Source organism: Rhinatrema bivittatum, chromosome 5 (assembly GCF_901001135.1).
Source record: "Rhinatrema bivittatum chromosome 5, aRhiBiv1.1, whole genome shotgun sequence".
NCBI lineage: Eukaryota > Metazoa > Chordata > Amphibia > Gymnophiona > Rhinatrematidae > Rhinatrema > Rhinatrema bivittatum.
Window position 1 is genome coordinate 237,570,201 of NC_042619.1, and position 16,833 is coordinate 237,587,033.

General features: G+C 43.7%; 1 protein-coding gene and 1 long non-coding RNA gene across 2 annotated transcripts in view; one reads left to right on the top strand and one right to left on the bottom strand.

The window, feature by feature from the left end:
* Nucleotides 1-3,035: 3,035 nt before the first annotated feature.
* SMIM11A (small integral membrane protein 11A) lies at nucleotides 3,036-15,844 on the bottom strand. Its single transcript, XM_029603529.1, has 2 exons — nucleotides 15,612-15,844; nucleotides 3,036-5,348 (listed from the first exon to the last, which is right to left on the bottom strand). Exons 1-2 carry the CDS (start codon nucleotides 15,630-15,632, stop codon nucleotides 5,178-5,180), a joined length of 192 nt encoding a protein of 63 aa, XP_029459389.1. The 5' UTR covers nucleotides 15,633-15,844; the 3' UTR covers nucleotides 3,036-5,177.
* Nucleotides 15,845-16,176: 332 nt separating this feature from the next.
* Nucleotides 16,177-16,833, top strand: part of LOC115092559 — a 39,281-nt gene continuing 38,624 nt past the window's right edge. The window contains exon 1 of the long non-coding RNA XR_003857019.1: nucleotides 16,177-16,251. This is a non-coding gene — a long non-coding RNA (uncharacterized LOC115092559). The remainder of the gene's footprint in view (nucleotides 16,252-16,833) is intronic.

The following is a 16,833-nucleotide window of genomic DNA, read 5'->3' on the forward strand; positions in this document are numbered from 1 at the left end:
CAGTGCCTTTCCTTCCTGCCTCATACCATCTAGTCAGCTGAAGTGATAAAAGTACTGAAGTACTTCCCCCTACTAGATACAAGAGAAGCCAGTTTGTTTGCCAACACAGTGCTGGCACTGTTGTAGTTCCTGACAGAACTCAACGGGGCAAGACTCTGTTGGTGCCATATGTGGCCTACCCAAAACTGCCACTGCCCTCTACTACGAACCTGGAGCAGCAGCCTAATGTGTAGAGCAATGGACTGAGAACCAGGAAAGCCATGGTTCATAATATGTTTCCCACTGAAATTTCTTGTGACCTTGGACAAGGCACATCACCCTCCTTTGGCTCAGGTATAATCTTAGGGCCTCTTTTATTAAGCATTTTTCCCATGGACACAGAATAGGAGAAAAGCCTTAGATCAGGCCAAAACTGTCCTTGCTCGGCTGTCTTCTTGCGGAATTGCAGAAGATGGGAGTTGAATGGAGAAAATAAGTATTTTTCATCATTGGGTGTCAAGAAAAACACTGCCTTATGAACAGTGAACTAATACTATCTTCATCATAACAGGTCATTTATGAACCATTTGGGAAATATGTCAGAACCGAGCACTTCTCAATGTAGCCAGCCAAGCCTAGAAGTCACCAAGAAACAAAGAGACATTCACTCTTTTGCACAGCATCGTGATTGGCTTTCACGTGCATCAAGAACGTCTACACCAGGATTTCGTGTTTGAGAATTCCCTGAAAAACTGCACGCAGATGGGAACAAATGATTCTGCACATTCTGCAATGTTCTCAATCATGACTGCAGATTTGTAATTCTGGATCACTTTGCATCCACAAAACACAAACTGAAGGAAGATGTGCTTCAACAGGATGGAGGAATCAAACGGCAGAAGACCATCACAAATACACTGAAAAAGAAAACGCAGGCAGAGAAAGAACGTGTGGATGTAAGTCTCTTCACTTTTTCACTTTCATGGGATTTTTATTATTTAATGTGAGTTACCTTAGAACATTCTTGAGTGCCCTTATCTAATCTTCCTCTTTCAGACTTGTAAAGCATGGGTAAAGACGCTCGCAGGTGCCAATATCCCACTGCCCAAAAGTGAACAACTATGGGTACGAGAATTTCTCAACCGCAGGGCTCGGAATGGTGGTGCAGTTCCTGGAAGCACCCAACTGACTGAGACATACTTACCAGAAGTCTACCATGAAGAAAAAGAACATTTATAACTGATGCTTAAAGCTAAAAAAGTTACAATTATTTTTGATGAAACATGTGATGATGATGCAAGATCAGTTCTGAATGTATTGTTTGCACCATTGGAACCTGATTGCAGTGGGTATGTAAAATCCTTTTTTGACAGATAGTGTTTTTAGATGTTGATAATCACTCAGCTGTTGCCCAAACAGTAGTCAAAGCGGTAAATGATTATCAGATTGATTATAACAGCATTTTGGTAATAGATACTGATGATGCCAGTATTATGAAAAAAGCATTTAATTCTGCATTTTCTACACTGTTTCCAAATTCTGTGCATGTCACTTGTTTGACATATATTGTAAACTTAGTTGGTGAATCATTCAGAAAGCCTTTTCAGTTAGTTGATACATTTGTAAGGTGCTTAAAAAACATGTTCTATAACTCTGGTAGTAGGAAAGCTAAGAACCTCCGTTTCTTGAACAAAAAACTACAAGAGAAATCTCCAGCTGCCCAAGCATCCATGCCTCCAAGTCCTCTCGGAACAGCTAGTTCCATGCTGTTCAGTGTCACGTTAAAATTCAGTTTTACAGTGTTCTTCAATGAAGAGTGTAACAGTAACGCCCCAGTTTCTATGCACACTATTCAGGAAATTGCTGAATGACCCAACTACGTTCCCACTCTTAAGAGTACAGATCAATTTTCTAGAAAAAAAATGTGAACAAATTCTCAGTTTAAATCTGGCCTTTGAGAATAGGAAACCTTGCACTGTTAAAAGCATTTGATCTTCTAGAACTGCAGATATATTTCAACTCACATCTAGAACTCCCTTCAGAAAGCACTTCTGAGTTCTTTGAATTGAAGGAGGCCGAAAACGTATGTCCTGTCAAAAGACTTGCCTGTCCAGATCTCTTCAAAGAGGCATTCTTATGAAGCTTCTGAAAAGCTTGACAAATATTTGTCATTTGGCCAACCAGGTCTTAATTATCTGAAGGCCTGTAGGTTATTTGATCCTCATATGGCCAGATTTAAAACCCCCCATGTGTAAAAAATGGGGGTCACGCATAACCCCTGCTACACGTACAAGAGCCCGGCCTCTGTGAAGGGGCGGTCCTGGGAGAGGGGTGGGCCGGGACAGTGCCATTCCTTACTGTCCTGGAGCCTCGTGCACCGGTTGGCTGCCGGCACGCGCAACTTACTTCATGTCGGGCCCTGAAGTAACTTGCGAAATAAAAGGTAAAAAAAAAAAAAAAAAAAGGGTTTTAGAGGGTGGGGAGGTTCCCTCCCAGTCCGCTCCTTAATTGGAGTGGACTGGGAGGGAACTAGGGAAGGCCCCGATGCGTCGCCATGTGAAAGTTGCCAAATTTGACACCCCCACCCCCTGCAAGCACCGCACATGTTATAAAATGCATCCTTGTTTATCTGACTCTAATCATTGTTTGCTGTTTCATGTATTGCACGATTATAAAAACTTCAGTATAAATGTTAATTACAAGAACAAATCATACATCCATGTGTGCACACGCACATATTTTTTTTAAGATCTACCCTATAGAGTTTATTTCCTACCAGACCAATATGAGCATTTTCAGGCAATACCGGGTTTCTCTGAGGTACCTGAATGTGAATTAAAATTGTACAGGGAAAAGATTGTGCCTGAAGCTATTCAGAATCACGCTATGATAGACCTCCAACTGTTTTGGTTTTCAGTCAATGAGAGAATTCCAAATATCGCCAGATTGGCCTTCAGTTGTATAAACTGACTCCAACGCTGCAGATACAGAGAGAGGTTTTTCACTTTATAATCTGATACTTTCTGTCAGAAGGAAACCAATAAGCGAGAAAAACATGAAGGCACTTTGTTTTTTATTCTATAATTTAAATGAAACTACTGCATTGAGTAGTAGCAGATACAGATACCCTTATGGATTTATCCCAAAATTCAGACCAACAGTTGGAATCCTGAAGTCAACATCCTTCTCCCAAACTTTTTCAAACAAAAGGGTCATCCTTCCTCAGTTCTAAATGCTGAGTGAGTGTCCCTTAATTGGCAAAGCACTGGCAAGATCCAACCCTCCCGATGGTAGAAGGTAGGCTCCTCATGGGGCTTGGATCTCCCTATCTATCTTTTTCTCTCTGATAGTATACAAAAGTTTTACACGCCAGGTGTTATAAAGTCCAACGAAGTTGTCCAAAATCCTCTTCTCTGCCTCCTAAGGCAGAGGTGAAAATCCTCCTTAGGCAGGTGCAGACAGCAGGTCAAATGCTTGATTGCTGAAAGATTTAAACTCCCAACACTGCCCCCGTTAAATAGATTACCTGAAATTGTCTGGTGTTCCCATTTATACTGAAACTTTGAAAATCATTCAGAGTCACAAAGAAGACTGATTCTCAAATGAAGAAGATAAACATTCTCTTTGGTACTTTCTGCCAGAAGGAAATCACTAAGTGAGAAAAATGTGAAGGCTCTTTATTTTCTGTACTATTATTTAAATGAAAATACTGGATTGCACTGAAATGCAGAATCATTTGCAAAGAATATTGTTATTCTGACAAATAAATGTGCAGAATTTAGAAAATTTGTGTGCAGAATTTTCAATTTTTTGTTGCAGAATTTTCAATTTGTTTACGCAGAAATCCCCCAGGAGTACCTGAGACCGATCAGATACTGTCCGCCCAGAATCTGATTTTCACAATTTTAAAATGACTTGCTTTGCACACAAGTGAAAAATGGCCAACCCTGCAATCCACCAAGATTTTTCTTTGTAACTCAGGGGGTCCCTAAATCCTGTCTTCAACTGCTGTGAACCAGTCTGGCTTTCAGCGTTTCCTTAAGGAATATGAATGAGATGGATTTGCATACCACAGAGGCAATGCCTGCAAATATTTCATGCATATTTATGAGTTTAAAATATGACAAAATATCCCCCCCCCTTTTTCCCCCCCACTGACTTTCATTTTAGAAAATCACAAAAAAAAACCCAAAATGCAGACCAAAAATTAAAATTAACCTCAGAGCTGACCGGTGCTATTTTCCAACTGGGACCTGATGGGGCAGGAGTGACTAGGGATCAGTTCTGCCTCTTGCCACCTGGCAGACCCCACCAAGGGGAAAGGTGACAGGGTGGAGCTTAATTTTAATTTTTGGTGAAAGGGGATGGGGGCAATTTTATTTGTTTTGGTTTGGGCTTTTTGTTTTCAGCAAAAGAAACAAACATGAAATGAACCAAAACCCATATTAAAAAAAAAATGTAAAACAACAAAACAAGTTTCCCTCCCCCCAATATTCAGTGTGGAAATCCTAAAACCAGGCTGGTTTGGCAGTGAATCTTAGAACGAGACAGAGAGGAGAGAGAGGTGGAGGTGGCTGTGCTGCTATGCAGAGGGGCTCCAGCTTGACTTCCAGCGCGGATCCTCCACCTGCTGGGGCAGCCGCATGTACTACAGAAGCAGGGTTCACAGAGCCTGGGGAGGGCAGGAGAGAGGGCTTGGTGGGCATTGTTAAGGGCAACACCTGGTGGTCAGATTTAGAGCCCATGACAGGAGGTTCTGATTTGGGCCCCAGTGAGTGGTTCGCGGCCTGCGGCCTCAGGACTGTCGCCACAAGCAGCAGATTAAGAACAGTGAGAGGGTGGGTCTATTAAAATAAAAGAGGGAAAATCCCAGCGCTGGAAGAGAAAGGAGGAATGACCAAGCCAAAAAGGAAAAAAAACAACGAGAGGGCAACTACAGAATTGTATTAAGATACAGGCTGAGGAGGTCCTAGTTTTATTCCATGATGCGTATGGAGAAGCAATCCTGGCTCTTCCTTAAAGAAATCAGAACGACATTTCCATATAGGCCTGCCAGAGAGCCCAGACACAAACTGTAGCTGCCTATAAACTCCACCCAGACTCTGGTCATCCACCTGAAGGGCAAACGGGCAAGAAACCAGGGAAAGGAAGACAGCGGCGGAGAAAGCAGCATTTTATTGCCATCTCACAAGTCCGTCTCAGTTTTCCTTCTTCTCTGTCCCTCTCGTCTGCTTGGCCGCCTCTCCTCTCTGTTTCAGTTTGGCCTCCATCCTCTTGGTTTGGTATATTTTGACTCCAGCGAATGCCAGGCAAAGAATTAATGACTTTGCTACCAGGATGTACAGCAGGAGCGGTAAATTCTCCCAAGCCTGAAATCAAAGTTGAAAGCCATGGTGAGAAGTCCAAATGCAAAACCAGCAGCGGCCCCTACACTCACTTTTTCTCTTCACACCTGCTACAAACTCTTCTTCCACACGGAGCAATCACCACAAGCAGGCTATATTTGTGTAGCACTATCCCCTAGCACTAGTCTATTCTATACACTCACAGAAGGTATAAGCTATCAGTACTGTCCTGTTTAATTGCAGTGCTGCTCCATCAGGAACAAATGCCTTTTGAGTCCTGTTGTACTAACTACTACTTTCAAAAAGCTATTTATTTACTCTATGTTCTGCAGAGTTTCAGGCTTTGTTTCATAACCTTTCTCCTGTGCATCACACAATGACGGACCCTCTCTGCACAAAGACAGTGGCCTTCCACAGCACCTGCCAGTATCTTAGCAGCATGACCTGGAAGAAAATGTGTGTTTAATCAATGTGCTTCATCTCATCACTAGTGAAAAGTGCCCAGTGTTGCTCGGGTAGTTTGATCTATAACAGCCTGTGGGTGTGGGGGCCAGGGCCTATGTGTGCTTGGGAAAGAGAGTGTGTGAGGGCAGGGGAGCCTGCCTCCACCTGTATTAGTCTGTGGGTGACTGTCTATGTGTGTGTTTGTGAGCCTGCTTCCATGTATGTGTGTGCGCATGTATGTGTGCACGACACGCACAAGACAGGGCTTTGCAGACAGAGCATGCTGTCTTTGCACAATGCACCTTCCACTTTTCAGGGTGCCACAGGCAGACACAACGGATATGAACACGTATGAACACTGTACATGAAATATTCAAATCCTAAAAACACTTTTTCTTGTAAATATCCACGTGGTTTCCCCAACACAAATAAACTTTATTTAGCAATATAAAAAATGCTGTAGCATAGTCTTAATATCATATGTACGTGAGTATCAGTAAGTCCGTATCCCACTGGGAGATCTTTTTCTTATGCCATATGATGGGAGAAATCAATCCATTGCTAGCGGTTCTTGAAATCATAGAAAAGTAACCACACTTTTTGTCACAAGTCCAACCTCTTATGCACGTGAAGCAATTTAAACCAATTTGCAGAACAAACTTGCTTCTTCGACAAAGGTCCCTTGTTTCGCCACGATACTGGCTTCCTCAGGAGGAAGTATCACCACCAAATACCCCCATATTTCAGCGCAGTAAAACAAGCCCTCTTAAACTTCTCTACGATACAGCTTGGGAACCTCCACTCATAAAAATCTTCTTTAATCATTTCCTGCATTTTTAAACCGTGACCTCTCCCTTTGAATACTTAATCTACAATACAAAAAAAAGCACAGAAATTCATGCTGGAGAAGCAAAAAAAAAAACCTCACACGAACAGTACAGCATAGGCGGTGCTCAAATCAAGAGCATGATCTGGGGATAATCATATCCGATTATCTTGATGTGGCCAAGAGCATAACCTAGAAAGATGCTTGGGTGCATAGGGAGAAGAATAGGGAACAGGAAGAAGGAGATGATCATGCTACTGCCGCTGCATAAGTCCCTGGTGAGACCGCATTTGGAGGGCAGTGTACAGTTTCTGGAGGAGACGGCGCCTTCAGAAGGATACAAACTGGCTGATGTGTATCCAGAGCGTGGCTATGATCTTCATCACAAAGCACAGAAAGGGGGCAGTTTTGTATCAGCCTGCATAAATACTTGTATAACTTACTCCAATTTTCAAAAGGGAAAGAACCTGCATGTTTTCCCTCTGAAAATGATGCCACCAAAATTACCCCGACACATTTACACTGGCTAACTTGTGCGTAGAATTTCTTCTGGAAAAAATGTACATGCCTGCGTTTGAAAATGCAAAATATCTACGTAAAGTGCAAAGCCGTTCCTAAAGCCATCCCAGCCCAAGCAGGAACCTATTCACATGAGGGCACATTTTAAAAGATTTACGCACGTAGGGAGGGGTTACGCGCGCCGAACCTATTTTCAAAAGGCCCGGCGGTGCGCGTAAAGCCCCGGGACGCTTGTAGGTCCCGGGGCTTGAAAAATGGGCGGGGGCATGGCCGGGGGATCGCACGCCGGTAGTTGGCTGGCGCAGGTGTAACTTCTACAAAAAAAGGTATGGGGGGGGGGGGAACGGGGAAAGCCAGCTGGTCTCCCCGAGGGCTTGGCCCGCGCAAGTTGCACTAGTGTGCACCCCCTTGCGCACGCCGACCCCTGATTTTATAACATGCGCGCGGCTCCGCACGCATGTTATAAAATCGGGCGTACATAGGTTTTAAAATCTGTCCCATAGCGGGCAGGCGATTTTAAAATGGGTCACTACTGCACTAACAGCTTTCAAAGTTACCCTCAAAGATCTAAACAAGCGTAAGCTAGAGGAAAGGAATAAATGCACAGGAGGCAGGACTGTAAAACTGAACAGGAGGTGCAGATGGGCAAGCTGGACGTGCTGCATGGTGTATGTGCTGTCATGTGACTGCCACTACTACTACTTATCACTACTATAGCCCTACCAGCTGTATGCAGCATTGTACAGCTTACGGTCTAATCAAGAGAAGCATACAAGGCAAAAGAGACTTTGGGAATTTCATTTATTAAGAAAACAATTAAAATCAATAAGGCTGTAAGGGGCACAAAGCAGGGGTTAAGATTTAAAAGCAGTCTCAAAGAGGTGTTTTTTTAGAATGGATTTGAATAAAGCAAGGGGGAGCCCCACACAACAACTGAGGAAGTCTATTCCAAGCTTAGGGTGCAGACAGGTAGAAAGCAAGATTCGGGAGTTGATAGTAGAGGTGAAGGGCGCAGATAGGCATAATTTGCCTGATGAGCGGAGTTCACGGGGAGCGATAAGACAGGAGAGATTATGAGGAGCTGCAGAGTGAAGGTTCTTGAAGGCAAGAGGAGCCTGAATTGTCTGCAGGAACGGAGAGGGAGCCAAACTAGTGACTTGAGAAGAGGAATTAGATAGGTAGAGACCATGGCAAAAGAAAGGTCGCCTAGCTGAATTTATATCCTTCGGTTCACTGGGAGACCTGAAAAGAGCAGGATGCAATAGTCTATGAAAGCCAGTGACAAGCGTGGAGAAGGATTCTGGCAATTTGCTTGGAAAGGAAGGGATGGATTTTGATGACTTTCCAGCAGAAAAAACAGACACGTTTTAGCAGTATTTTGGATATGTGTAGAGAAAGAGAGGGAGGAGTTGAACTTGACATTCGGGTTATAGGCTGGGGAGATGAGTGTTTTCCAAAGAAATAGAAAAAGGGGTGAGGGGGGAGATCAGGAGTTCTGTGTTGGCCATGTTGAGTTTAAGATGGCAGTGGGACATCCAGGCAGCAATATCAACAAGAAGGCTGAGATTTGGAACTGGATTCCTGATAATATTTCTGGCATAGAGTGGTAGATCTGGGAATCATCAGCATAAAGATGGTATTGAAAGCTATGAGAGAAGATCTGAGCACCAAGGGAATTAATACAGAGAGAGAAATGTGTGCTCTCTATCCGCACAAGTTATTAGCAGACAACAGGAGTGCATTATATAATGACTAGCCTAGTGTTTGATGACATCCACTACCCATAACCTATCTTCATCTTAAGAATCCACTTATCCTTTGCAGAAAATGAGTACGTGAAAAGTGTAATGCAACCTACAAACTGTTCAGAAATGGATTACAAATCACAGAACTCCCACCCTGGCAACACGAATCTCTCATGTTGTCTTGGCTCCTTCACAGTCAGTCAGCTCCCTCGTTAAGGGACTGCCCATCCGCATACGATCACTGCATGATCTCAGAGAGCCCAGCCCAAGCACAAGTCACTGCTGTATCTCAGCACATGCAGCACTCGAGACACCCACCCCTTCCCAGGGACAGACATCAAGAGAAAGCTACCCTCTCAGGATCCATGGCAGCTGGGGCAGGAGGAAAAAGCAACTGAAAGCAAACTGGCAAGGGACACAGGCCTTCTCTTTCCATCCTAGCAGGAGGAAATTCTACAAAGCAGAAACAGTGCTGGCATTAGCCCGTGGCCTCTCACACATAGGATCACCAGGGCTGCCAGCTTGTCATATTATTAGGGTGATAATGAAGATGCAATTTGTGTTTTTGCTGGCTGTGCTTGATTCTTTCCCCTTCCAGCAGAGAACTCAAGCCACCCTGTTTGTATTCCCCAGAGCATCTACTGAATCAACAGGGACTGTTTTGAGGCATGAGGGGCAGAAAGGGGGCAGGACCAGCCAGCAGCTGGTGGTAATGACATCAGAGGAAAGCAAAAGGGGGTGGACGGTAACATTTTATTTTTATTTTTTTTTGCCTGGGCAGAAGGATGGGAGAACCAAACTCCCGGTTGGGAGCTCAGAAATGACAAAACCAAACGCCTGGCCACTGTAAGCAGCGGGTGTTGTAACACACATAAAGAGGTTGAAGTCCTTTGTAGAGGTTAAGTGTATCTCAGAATTTACATTCCCCACCCACAGGTTGATAGCATCAGCAGACTGATCTTAAGGACCATGGATGAGCCGAACCTGGAGTACTATTGTCATGTGAAATTGTGATGGCATACATATTTCTGTATATTAGACACAATAATTATTAGATTGTCTAGGACAGGGGTGCACAAACCTTTTTTTTTTATCCCTCTTAGTATCCTGTGAGCAGGGGAGAAGGGTATTTATATTCGCAAGTATTCTGCAGAGTGAGAGGACCAAAGAAGCAACCATACCAATAAAAAGAACAATGCAAGACAGCTAATAAATAGAACAACTAAATATTGTACTCCACTAAGATTTCTGGATTGGCAGAATAGAGATGCATAAAATTAATAGTTTTAGAACTCATATAAAAATGTTCCAAACACTTATACAATATTTCAAAATAGACACATCAAATATCCAATAATTAAGAACATAAGAACATAAGAACATAAGAAATTGCCATGCTGGGTCAGACCAAGGGTCCATCAAGCCCAGCATCCTGTTTCCAACAGAGGCCAAACCAGGCCACAAGAACCTGGCAATTACCCAAACACCTAGAAGATCCCATGCTACTGATGCAATTAATAGCAGTGACTATTCCCTAAGTAAACTTGATTAATAGCAGTTAATGGACTTCTCTTCCAAGAACTTATCCAAACCTTTTTTGAACCCAGCTACACTAACTGCACTAACCACATCCTCTGGCAACAAATTCCAGAGATTTATTGTGCGTTGAGTGAAAAAGAATTTTCTCCGATTAGTCTTAAATGTGCTACTTGCTAACTTCATGGAATGCCCCCTAGTCCTTCTATTATTCGAAAGTGTAAATAACCGAGTCACATCTACTCGTTCAAGACCTCTCATGATCTTAAAGACCTCTATGATATCCCCCCTCAGCCGTCTCTTCTCCAAGCTGAACAGCCCTAACCTCTTCAGCCTTTCCTCATAGGGGAGCTGTTCCATCCCCTTTATCATTTTGGTTGCCCTTCTCTGTACCTTCTCCATTGCAACTATATCTTTTTTGAGATACGGCGACCAGAATTGTACACAGTATTCAAGGTGTGGTCTCACCATGGAGCGATATAGAGGCATTATGACATTTTCCGTTTTATTAACCATTCCCTTCCTAATAATTCCTAACATTTTATTTGCTTTTTTGACTGCTGCAGCACACTGAGCTGACGATTTCAATGTATTATCTACTATGACGCCTAGATCTCTTTCTTGGGTGGTAGCTCCTAATATAGAACCTAACATCGTGTAACTACAGCTAGGGTTATTTTTCCCTATATGCAACACCTTGCACTTGTCCACATTAAATTTCATCTGCCATTTGGATGCCTACTCTCCATACCTGGAAACTTTTGATTCCCAGATGCCCTGAGATTGTCATGGATTAGAAGGCAGAGAGGAAGGGGGAATGCTGCACACACACACACATGCTCTCTTTCTCACCCATACATACATATGCTCTCTCACCCATCCAAACACACACACAGTGCTCTGTCTCACCAACCCCCACATATACACATGGTCTCACACATACATGTGCTCTCTCACCCACCCAAACACATACACACATGGTCTCACACATACATGCTCTCTCTCACCCACACACACACACACTCTCCTTCTCTCACTCACTTTTCTCCCCCTCCAGCAGCAATCTTGTCTTCAGCTCCGGCGGCCGACCCAAATGTGGCCTTGATGAGCAAGAACCATGCTATACTGCTCCTCCTAACCTAAGACCCCGCCAGCCAAACTGCGATGCTCCTTCTCCTCTAAGCCAAGACCCCGCCAGCCACGCAGCCAATTCTGGAAGGGCTAGGATGCTCCACCTCTTCCTGTCCTACCAGCCACGCTGCTTTCCCTATGTTGCTACGCCTCTGAGGGGGACATCACTGCCAGCCGCCGACACCCACATCAACAAAAGCCTATGATGTCAGGCCATTGTTAATGACATAGTTGCAAGGCACCAGTGGACCGGTAATAAAAGGGCAAATTGAGTAAGAGGAGAGCTGGAAAAAGCCTGTTATCAGGCCGGGTTTGCCCACCCGTGGTCTAAGAAACCTTTATGTACTAGACTGCATCACACTGTAAATATTGCTAAATAAAGCAGCAGACAACTGTACCCACCAACTGCATAACTATTTCATGCTTTGTTTACAAAGGAGCAGCAGACTGCCATGCCAGCCATCACCCTGATTATCTACTACTGCACCTCCCAACATAAGCTCAATTATTTTTCATCTAGCAAGGTTATCCACTTAATGGTAGAAAATGTATCTGCTGAAAACATCCATACTACACTGCAGATTAAAATAACATGGGATGGAGGGAGGCAAGATGGCAGCGTAGAGATATCGTGCAGCATTGTTGTCCTGATTGCTTCTCTGCTCACCTTTTTTCCTGCTTGGAATGCCTGCTAAGTGCAAGGGGAAGGTTTGAGTCTTCCCTCCAGACCCCCTTCCTCCATCTGGACAACAAGTCATCACCCACTACATGACTTCACCAGCAGTGGTTTTAGGAACAGAGGACCCTGCCTTGCATCACGACAAGGGGAGGACCGCGATCGCTGGCGGAAGAGGCGTCCCTCAGCCCAGACCTTCACCCCTCTGGTGCACCGAGATGATGCGTTGGTTGCATTTGTGGTGGCTGGGCTGCCTTCTTGAGTTTCACCACCTGGACAGGTTCTGCCTTCCTTGCTCAAGAGCAGTGGTGAATCGATTGATTGGGCCAGCAGAGCCATGTACATGGCAGGTCCGCTGAATTTGAGACCGATGATGGGATCTACCCTGCCTAGTTTACTCCGGGAGGCTGTGGTCGCTTAAAGAGGAGAGTCCTTTGTTATTCCACCTTGCCCTGAGGCAGTGACTCTTGAGGTTCTGTGGAACTTGGTGACTGGATTCGGGAACTCTTTAAAGTTGCTGAATTCAAAGACGGATCTCTTCTCCTTAAATTGCCATCAAGTTTTGAATACTGGCAATGTTTGTATTTTGTGAAACTCAATAAAGATATTTAAACATAAATTGCCATCAAAAAGCCTTGGATTTACGGCAGCAAATTAATTCTACTATTTCTGAAGTGGAAGCATATAGAAAGACATGATTTAATGGAACATAGTCAACATGGATTTACCCAAGGGAAGTCTTGCCTAACAAATATGCTTCATTTTTTTGAAGGGGTTAATAAACATGTGAATAAAGGTGAACCGGTAGATGTGTATTTGGATATTCAGAAGGTGTTTGACAAAGTCCCTCATGAGAGGCTTCTATGAAAACTAAAAAGTCATGGGATAGGAGGCGATGTCCTTTCATGGATTACAAACTGGTTAAAAGACAGGAAACAGAGAGTAGGGTAAAATGGTCAATTTTCTCAGTGGAAAAGGGTAAACAGTGGCGTGCCTCTGGGATCTGTACTTGGACCAATGCTTTTCAATATACAGTATATATAAATGATCTGGAAAGGAATACGACGAGTGAGGTTATCAAATTTGCGGATGATACAAAATTATTCAGAGTAGTTAAATCACAAGCAGACTGTGATACATTACAGGAGGATCTTGCAAGACTGGAAGATTGGGCATCCAAATGGCAGATGAAATTTAATGTGGACAAGTGCAAGGTGTTGCATATAGGGAAAAATAACCCTTGCTGTAGTTACACGATGTTAGGTTCCATATTAGGAGCTACACCCAGGAAAAAGATCTAGGCATCATAGTGGATAATACTTTTAAAATCGTCAGCTTAGTGTGCTGCAGCAGTCAAAAAAGCAAACAGAATGTTAGGAATTATTAGGAAGGGAATGGTTAATAGAACGGAAAAAGTCAAAATGCCTCTATATCGCTCCATGGTGAGAACGCACATTGAATACTGTGTACAGTTCTGTTCGCCACATCTCAAAAAAGATATAGTTGCGATGGAGAAGGTACAGAGAAGGGCAACCAAAATGATAAAGGGGATGGAACAGCTCCCCTATGAGGAAAGGCTGAAGAGGTTAGGGCTGTTCAGCTTGGAGAAGAGACGGCTGAGGGGGGATATAATAGAGGTCTTTAAGATCATGAGAGGTCTTGAACGAGTAGATGTGACTTGGTTATTTACACTTTCAATTAACAGAAGGATTAGGGGGTATTCCATGAAGTTAGCAAGTAGCACATTTAAGACTAATCGGAGAAAATTCTTTTTCACTCAACGCACAATAAAGCTCTGGAATTTGTTGCCAGAGCATGTGGTTAGTGCAATTAGTGTAGCTGGGTTCAAAAAAGGTTTGGATAAGTTCTTGGAGAAGTCCATTAACGGCTATTAATCAAGTTTACTTAGGGATTAGCCACTGCTATTAATTGCATCAGTAGCATGGGATCTTCTTAGTGTTTGGGTAATTGCCAGGTTCTTGTGGCCTGGTTTGGCCTCTGTTGGAAACAGGATGCTGGGCTTGATGGACCCTTGGTCTGATCCAGCATGGCAATTTCTTATGTTCCTAAGATACAATTAAAACTATGCAGGAGTGTAAAGTTGCTTCTGTGAAAGATCGAACTGCTCTCTCTAGGCGAATTGAATTTTTAGAAGATAATGTGACATCTTAATTTGAGCTTTTTGAATTTCCCCCAAGTTTAGGGAAATTCCTTTTCTGAGGCTGAGGAGATTCCTTCATGAAGTTTTAGGCTTTGCAACTGAACAAATGACATGAGTAAACTCATGTTATTTTCTTCCAAAAAAAAAAAATCTCCTGGGGTTGCTGTGAAATTGAGATTCAAGATAATTTGACCAAGTTTCTTGAAAATTCCACACCAGAGGTTCTAGATAGGAGTACCTTGTTGGTCTCATTTATTTCAACTTAATGTGACCTGTAATTATTTTAGGACGTTTCCTTCTTTGTTTTATGGTCAACCTATGAGGATTTTCCCTGATCTTGCTCAAGCAACTCAAGTTAGGAGGAAAGGCTTTCTAGCTTTTTGGCAGGAAATTATATCTTCAGGGTTTTCTTTTGTACTTTGCTACCCCTGTAAATGTGTAACTTCCCAAGTCTCTTGCCCTGTAAGTTTGTCTTGATCAGATTGGAAGCAGTATTGAGCAGGGAATGGGTTGAGTCAGGATGATTGGTGACACCGTCCAGAACAGTGGTTTACCTGTGTGTGGCGAGAGTATGTTATTTATGATCTTTGTCTTTTTTAGCCCTTGCATTTTGCAGTTTTCAGCATTGCATTTTTGATCTCTGAATGGGAACCCTCTCTTCCGGTATTTTTGGCTGTTGTATTCTGCGCTCATGCTTATCGCTGGTGGTTCTGAGATTTTCAGACGGAAAGAGAAGCAAAGGCAACCGCGACAGAAGGAAATGATTAGCTAAGGGAAAAAGAGCGTGAAAGAGGAGATGGCACAAAGGGGGCAGGCTACAACAAAGAGGCAGTGGTACGGAAAAGAAAGGATACAACCAAAGTGGACTCAAGAGAAGGGGGCACAGAAAACTAAAAGGGATGTAACCAGAATTGAATTTGTGTGTGTGTGTGTGTGTGTGGGGGGGGGGGGTCATCCCTCAGAACCACCAGCATAAGCATGCGCGCAGAATACAACAGCCAAAAATGCCGGAAGAGAAAGCTCCCACTCAGAGATCAAAAATGCAATGCTGAAAACTGCAGAATGCAAGGGCTAAAAAGACAAAGATCATAAATAATAAAATATTCTCGCCACACACTCACAGGGGAACCACTGTCCTGGACAGTGTCCCCGACCATCCGGACTCAACCCACACATCCCCCTCTACACAGACAGACAGAGGCCACGTGCACCCTTTAAAAGAAAACACAAAACACGCGATTACACTCACCTTCCAATTAAATTCCGGCATGTTTCTTTAATTTTACACCACGCTAGTGGCTCAGCGCCGCTGCAAGGGAAGGCAAGGCAACCAATCAGTTGAGCCCTACTTGCCCTCTCCAACACGTGGGACAGTAAAGTCAACCAATGAAAAGCGGAGTTGGGTGAGCGCGCCCGCTCTGCCCTGGTTGGAGGCTCTGAAGTTGATTGACAAGTGCAGGACTCATTCGAAAATGAAGAACAAGAAAGTTGCGAAAAAGTGTCTGATTCCGGATGGTTACGAAGGGGAGCGGTAGGCGGGAGAATATTAACTCCGCGGTCAGGTTTTAGTTAGGGCGGAAGGTGGTTGCTCAATGGCTTCAGAGCTCAGGGATGCGCAAAGGGAAGGGGCCTTGAGCGCGCTTCTAGCTGCAGCGGCGCATTCATCATCCCCCCCCCCCCCCCAAAAAAAAACAAAGTAAGTTGTTGTGCTGAGCCCAGAGGCACTTTAAAAGAGAAACTGATAATGAAAGGCACTGGAGGCTAGCAGCTTTCCTTCCGGCTTCCTCTTAGTGGAGGGCGGATCCGGAAATGATGCTGTTCTTACTCCCTCCTGCTTTCCGGCTCACTAGAGAAATTCTGGCTTCCTGTGAAACTATTCGGTAGATCAGGTGACTGCAATTTTTAAATTTTTTGGTGTGTTTTATGCAAGTTCTCAGAAAAAAAAAAGATAAACATTCTGCTGTGATTGTTTTCTCTCTGCTCAGTCTGCCCTGAGGAGACGGGGGCAGAAGAAGAGAATCAGTGTGTGTGATGATTTATATCTGCAAGTCATCTATCCTTTTGCGTCCCCTTATGCCTGGTAGCATATAATTGGAGGACTGAAATGAATTTTTGAAATGCAGGCAAAAATCATGAAATAAACATAGAAATCTCCCCAGGTGCTGCAGCATTTTGGCAGGGCATCTACTGCCAATACAAACATACTCTTCCCATCTGTCCCCTTCAAAGAAGGCTAAATATTTTGACGGTAACTTTTAAACTAGCGTGTATGCACGTTCAGCCCGCCTCCAAGGAAAGGCGTTTTATAACATATGCATGTATATGTGCACATGTGCTCAGTATTAAGCATGTGCACGCCTGGTTCGTGCAAATCCCACTTTTACCACCTAAGTGGGGTGATTTTAAAAGGGACATACGCCATTGCCACTAGAACCAGTTCATGCCCAGTTAAGGAATAGATCTTCCAAACT